The sequence below is a fragment of the Eimeria tenella genome, genomic scaffold (assembly GCF_000499545.2).
Source record: "Eimeria tenella Houghton genomic scaffold, Eth_scaff38, whole genome shotgun sequence".
NCBI classification, from domain to species: domain Eukaryota; phylum Apicomplexa; class Conoidasida; order Eucoccidiorida; family Eimeriidae; genus Eimeria; species Eimeria tenella.
Genome location: NW_013543302.1, coordinates 89,613 through 95,909, shown reverse-complemented (window position 1 = coordinate 95,909; position 6,297 = coordinate 89,613). Strand labels below are relative to the sequence as shown.

At 53.7% G+C, this 6,297-nt stretch overlaps 2 protein-coding genes across 2 annotated transcripts in view; both read right to left on the bottom strand.

The window, feature by feature from the left end:
• The window catches only part of ETH_00014720 (poly(A)-specific ribonuclease, putative), a gene marked incomplete at both ends in the record, with an annotated part of 6,341 nt that extends 5,955 nt beyond the window's left edge, over nt 1-386 (bottom strand). Inside the window, one exon of the mRNA XM_013376613.1 lies at nt 275-386. Coding sequence (XP_013232067.1) covers nt 275-386 — 112 coding nt within the window. The remainder of the gene's footprint in view (nt 1-274) is intronic.
• A 2,073-nt stretch (nt 387-2,459) lies between these two features.
• ETH_00014715 (thiF family domain-containing protein, putative) lies at nt 2,460-5,278 on the bottom strand (the record flags this gene model as incomplete). The annotated part of the gene is made up of 6 exons (XM_013376612.1): nt 2,460-3,081; nt 3,252-3,559; nt 3,889-4,116; nt 4,394-4,544; nt 4,575-4,688; nt 4,992-5,278. 6 exons carry the CDS (start codon nt 5,276-5,278, stop codon nt 2,460-2,462), a joined length of 1,710 nt encoding a protein of 569 aa, XP_013232066.1.
• Nucleotides 5,279-6,297: the final 1,019 nt, after the last annotated feature.

Below are 6,297 nucleotides of genomic sequence, written 5' to 3'. Positions count from 1 at the left end.
GAATGGGCAAAAAGCTCTGCGCCCCAAAGGCGTGGGCCCCGTAAGAACTGTCCAGCCCCAACAGCTTCTCGCCCTTGCCGGGAAGCCCTGAAGACACAAACTGCTGCTGCTGCTGCTGCTGCTGCTGCTGCTGCTGCTGCTACTGGGGGTGGGGGAGGGGGTGGGGGTGGATGTGGGGGTGAGTTTGGGGGGGAGGTGCTGGTGGTGGTGGTGGTAGTGGTGGTGGTGCTGCTGCTGCTGCTGCTGCTGAGGTGCTGCTGCTGCAGCTTCTTACCGGTGAGTTCAAGGTCCAAAGAAACGAACTCTGCCTTGCGCAGCACCTCCTTGAGCTGCTGCAGGTGGCGACCCCAGAGAAGGCTGCTGGTGGTGTGACCAGTGGTCACCATCTTGCACGGGCTGCAGAGGCCGCCTGCAGGAAGCTGGGCAGCGGGGGGCGGAAGAGAGGAACCCTCCGGCAGGACTGGCCATTAGAGGGATAAAACTAATAAATAAATGAAAGGAAATAAAGTAATTGAAATTAAAACGTCCAGGAGTGCATTATTCCGGAAGCTGAGGGAGAAACGAAGCTGAATCGGCGCACGCAGCGGCACAGGCAGCAGCGCTCGCTACAATAATTTGAAAGCCCAAGTCCTTCAAATCATATTTTTCGCAAAATTAAGGAAAAGATCGACTCAGAACTGCGGCGGATTAATAGATCTGTCCGAATGAAGACTCCAGCTAAGACGATTCCGCCAGCCATGCAGCGCTTGGGGTGTACGTACACGTGGCAGCTGGAATGATCTCGAATTGGTAATCTCAGTTTTTTCAAATTCGAATTAAATTCATTTATTTAATTTAGCAAAATTGAACGGAAAACGCATGCAGTGCGGGGCTTGGGGCCCCGCGTGTCGGGTGTGGGGCGGCGCTCCCTCCCTCGCGGGCGGCGGCGGCAGGGTGAATTCAGAATCAGTTTGAGTCTTTTCCATTCATTTGTTTCGAACATATTTATTTTTAATTCTTTTTTAGTTGTAGGAAAACACGAAAGAACAAAGGGGAGTCGAAGCAGCCGGCGGGCCACGAGGTAAGCCTGGAGTTGCTTAAACAAGATTTGGCTGCTTCTTTCCTTCAGATTTTCCCACTTTTTGCGCTTCTTTCTCTTCTTTTCGCACCTGCAATTCAAATTGAATTGTTTTTGTTTTATTTTCGTTCATTAAATTCTTTAAATGGCATTTATTGCCGCTGCTTCGGGGCTTTCGGATGAAAAAGGAACTAGAGTCTATGAGGCCTCAGGCCTGGTGATTTCTTGATTCTCTTGGCTGTCTGAACACCCCAGGCGGTTCATTATTACCCTCTCAAGCGCCTTTACGTATTTTAATTAATTTTATTTTGTTTAACTTGTTTTATTTAATTTATTTTATTCAATTTTGTCTTATTTCTTTCGGAATGATGACCTAGGAACTAGAGTCGATGAACCCGCTGGGATTTTGATTTTCAAATTCTCTTGGCTGTCTGACCCTTCGTGAAATACGGCGAAGTCCGGAGTGTTTTCGCTTTTCGATTTTGTGCAAAATGAAAATAATTTGAAGTCCCAAACACCATTTTTCTTCTATTTTTCGATTTGTTCTCCTTTATTTGTTCAAAAAGTCTTTGAATTGGACTTAATTGCGTTTAAATTCCTTCAAAATTATTCAAATTGGATTGAATTTCCTCCAAATTGTTTCGAAGATGATATCTGCGATGGGCGGACGGAACTGCGCGGCCGCGGCCCGCAGCTGTAGAGCATCGCCGAGTCTGAGTTTTGAATTTGAATTAAAAACAATATGAATTAAATTAAGTTAAATAATCAAAATAATTAAAAAACCAAATAATTAACACGTTATTGGCACATCTTTGTTCATTCTTTCCGAATTTCGGGGTCCCAAATCCCCATTCCACCTCCATCTTGTCTATTTCTCCTTTTATTTCATTTCTTTTATTTCATTTTATTTTTATTTTCAAAAAGCACACTAAGCCGGCCCCCCCGCGCCGCCTTCGCTCTGCCCCCGCATTGCAGCGGAAGCCTTCGCGGGGCGGCGACTAAGCCCAAAGAGTCAGTGCGACAAAACCCTCATTTGGGGTTTTCGGGGCCCCTTGTGGGCCCTTGAGGGGCCCCCCGGGGGGCCCCCAAGGACCCTTTAGGGGGCCCCAGGGGCCCCTCGTGGGGCCGAGCCCTGCCTGGCTGGAGGTCCTCAGTGGATGGCCTTTACGTCAACTTCGGGTTTGGACAATTTGCAAAGAATTATCTTTTTTGTTTTTATTTCAGAAGGTGATATGGTCTAAATGTTGTCCTGCTGCACCTGTGCTGCTGCTGCTGTGAAATGGGCTGCTGCTGCGATGTGTGCTGCTGCTGCAGGTGCGCGGGTCTGGGGTGTACGTACACCGGAGAAGCCGTGGAGCGTGTGGAACGTAAAAAAGAATTCAAAAATATAAAGTTTTTTGTTTTAAAGCTGCATTGTGAGGCCGCGCCTCTGGACTCCGTTCCAGAGGAAAGTGTTGTTGATGGGTTCGAACTTTTTGTTCAAAAGTTTAATTGCTTCTTGAGCAGCAACAGCTCCAACTAGTGCTGCTGTTGCGGGGAACTCGCTGCCCCTGTAGCTCACCAGCTGCTGCACCACTTTTGCTGCTGCGAACAAACGGCAGCCAACGGCCTTTTCCATTTCCTCCAACTCCAGCAGCACTGCGGCAGAGTCCTTTTCCACCAGCTCTTGCTGCTGCTTTATAGCTTCCTCCACGCTGCGCGCTGCTGCTGCACCCCCAGTTGCTGCTGCTGCTGCCTCACCTGTTGCTGCTGTTGCTGCTGCTGCGCTGGGCTTGGGGTGGGATCCGGGGAAGCGTCCGAGCTTCGCTGCTGCTGCGCGGCAGGCGAGGGCTGCGGCGTACCAGGGCAAATGAAGGAATCCGTTTTCTTCGTAAACTGAAAAGTTTGGATCTGCAAACAAGTCGGGGTCTGCATTTGGACTGAGTTTCAGTTCCTCGGGAACAGCCTGCTGCATTTCGCGCGCGGCCGCGGCCAGCAGCTCCACGGAGGTGGATCCGAGGAAAGCGCCGGTTATTTTCGGGTATCTGCGTTGCAAAAGGGGAAAATAAGCGAAAAGAAAGTAAATAATGAATTAAAATTCCATTCAAAACGCGAAAGAAAGGAAATCCGAGGCAGATCGCAAACTGCGTTGGAACTTGAACGGCCGCGGTGCGCGGCGGCGGGCGCCGGGTGTACGTACAGCTGGGAAGCTCACTGGGTGACTTTCAAGTTTGCGGCGTTTTTGCAAAAACATTTAATTTCTTCTTGCGAAACGTTGAGTTTGGCGCTGGGGTGTACGTCCAGCTGGCCGAGGAGCTCGCGGAGGCGGCGCTCGTCGCGCTCCGCCTTTTCATTATAAATTTTTTGCAACTCCAAATAGCTCTTCGTGTCCGCCGCGAAGTCCGCCGTCAGCCGGCACACTGGCAGCGCTTTTTGCTCTTCAAAAAACTGCTTCAAACAATAAGACAGAGTCCAGAAGTTGGAGGCGTTTTGGCCCACCTGGCTCTTCGCCATTTCGAACACCTGCGCGCAGCCACACGCCCCCGCTCTTTTCGTGTTATTTCCATTCTTTTTCGCTTTATTTTCGTCCTTCTGCACTTTGTCTGAATTGTTTTCCATTTTAATTTAATTATTTTGATCTTATTTGCTTTTTGGAACTCCTTTGGTGCTTTTATTCACGTTTTAGTCTCTCCAAGATTGTCCCGAGGCTGCAGCGGAAAGCTTCTGCTGGCTTCAAAGACACCAGAAGCCTGCCCTTGGGGTGTACGTACACCGCCCGCAGCAACGGCAGCAGGCTCCGGCGGAGCTAGGGTTTAGGGTTTAGGGTTTAGGGTTTGGCGTGCCTGTAGGACTTCGTCGCTGGGCCTTGCGGGCTGCAGGGCCCTGTGGAGGTTGCTGAGGGCCTCTTGGAAGTTTTCTTCTTCTTCACTTCTCCGCATTTCAATTATTATTTTCTCCAGCTGCTGCCTCGCTGCAGGCCCGGGGCTCAGGTCCACCGCGTCTGCTGCTGCTGCTGCTGCTGCTGCTGCTGCTGCTGCTGCTGCGGCCGCCGGGGTCACTCCCCGGTACCGGCAAAGCGCCTGCAGACCATTCCACAAAGCCCAGCAGACGCAGCAGCGTCCTCCCAATTCTTAGGGTTTAGGGTTTAGGGTTTAGGGCCTGGGGTCTAGGGTTTAGGGTTTGGGGTTTAGGTGGCGGTAATGTGGGGAAAAGCCAAGAGCAGGCAGGCCCTTGTGCGCGATGATGAGGGTTTACGCCTTCAGAGCCTTCTCCCCTGCTAGGGTTTAGGGTTTAGGGTTTGTGTTTCTGTAGGGCTTAGGGCTTGGGGTTTAGGGTTTAGGGTTTAGGGTTTGCTGCCTGTATGAGGATGACGACGAAGGGGACATGCGCGTGCTGCTTGTCATCGAGGGCTTCCAAGTCGAAGGCAGCAGCAAATTGCAAAAGAGAATAAAATGGATTTGAAATTCTGAAGTCTGCAAAACTGGCTTCTCCCCTGGCCTCCAGCTGTCTGTACACCCCAGCCCACAAACGCACCCACCCGAAAAACCCCAGAGCGCCGATGCACAGAAGCGGCACCGCCTCCCCGCTGCTGCTGCTGCTGCTGCTGTTGCTGCTGCTGCTGTTGTTGCTGCTGCTGTTGCTGCTGCTGCCGCTGCAGCAGCAGCAGCGGGGGCTGGCGCAGAGGCGCAGCAGCTGCTGCTCCAGTTCCAGCGGCAGCATGCAGCAAATGACAGCGTCGAAGGCAGCAACGGGAGGGGGGCAGCAGCGGGATGTATGTACACCCGGCGGCTGGTTGAAGTGGAAGCTGGAGATTGGTTTTTCTCCGCTTTTTTGGCACTTCTTTTCGCCGCCGCTGCTGCTGCAGCAGCAGCTGCTGCTGCTGCTGCAGGAGCAGCAGCAGCAGGCGAAGCGCGAAATGTACTCCTCCGGAGACAGCGCCCAGGCCTGTACGTACACCTCGGGATTCAGCGCAGCAGCGCCCGCAGCTGCCGCGCTGCAGCGGGGGGCCCCCAGGGTGTGGGGCCCCACCAAGAAGTTCTCGCTCAAGTCCTGCTGCTGCACCTCAAGACCATCTATCAACACGAAATGACCCACTCCAGGCAGCACGAGGTGCCTGAGGACCTCGCAGGCTGTTGGGGAGGCCCCCAGGAGCAGCACGGAGGCCCTTTGCAGGCGGGACTGGCCGGCGTCGCCCCAGATGCGGAGCTGGCGGTCGTAGCGCTCGGCCTCCCCGGCACTCATTTTCGAAAACTAAACTTCCTCTTCGTTTTTATTCAGCTCGTTGTTCCGAGAGCTCCAAAAAAAGGCCTCTGAGACGGTCAAAGGAGGCCAAGAAGCAGCAGCCGCAGCAAACGCCGCCACCGCCAGCCTGCAAAAACAGCTGCGGTGCGCGGGAACTCGCGGAAAGCGCCCACTCGCAGGCCCCAAACCCTTCAAATTGAAGAAATTAATTCGAAATAATTCCCAAAATTCATTTGTATTGGCCTAGACAAGTCGGTAAAGCCGCTAATCGCCCCTGTCACGCTGCATGCAAGAACGCGCGCGTTCCAGCCGCGCAGATCCGCAGCTCTCGCGGCTGGCGACCCTCCAGTGTCCAGACAGCTGCATCCTTCTTTAGAATTAGTGAAATTGATGAAATTAATGAAACCAGTTAAATTAATTCCTCCAAGTCTCTTGTTGAGTGCTTTAGGGCCCGTGGCGGCGTTTTCACGGCGGCGGCCGCGGCGGCAGGAGGCGCCGATTTCTCGGGTGTATGCGCATCTGCACTGGCACTCCCCAACCGCTGGACTAGTTCTTCATCATTTAATTTAATTTTGCAAATCTATTTCTCTTCGAAACTGCCCCCGGCGGCCCCGGAGACCACCCGCTGCCCGCGGCCGAGCGCCGCCAGCCCAACCTCCAGCCCCCTTCCACTCCGCCTCCCGCTTCTCTCTCCAGCAGCAGCAGCAGCAGCAGGAGTTGCTTGGCGCTGCCTGCTGCAGGCCGTGGTCTTGGGAAAGGACTAGTGGGGGAGTTTGCAGCAAAGTTGAACTTGTGTTCAGGCCCATGCTGACCTCCAGCCAGCGGCAGAGCCGCGCAGTGCAGCAGCTGCAGGACATCACGGGCTGCAGCAAAAAGGCAGCAGTTGATTTGCTGCGGCAGCACAGCTACCAGCTCGAGCGGGCCATCGACACTTTCTACAGTTTGTCTGCAGAGCGACGCCAGTTGCTGCTGTCCCGGGACCCTTCGGGGCCCCGCGGGGGCCCCCGGGGGCCCCCCGC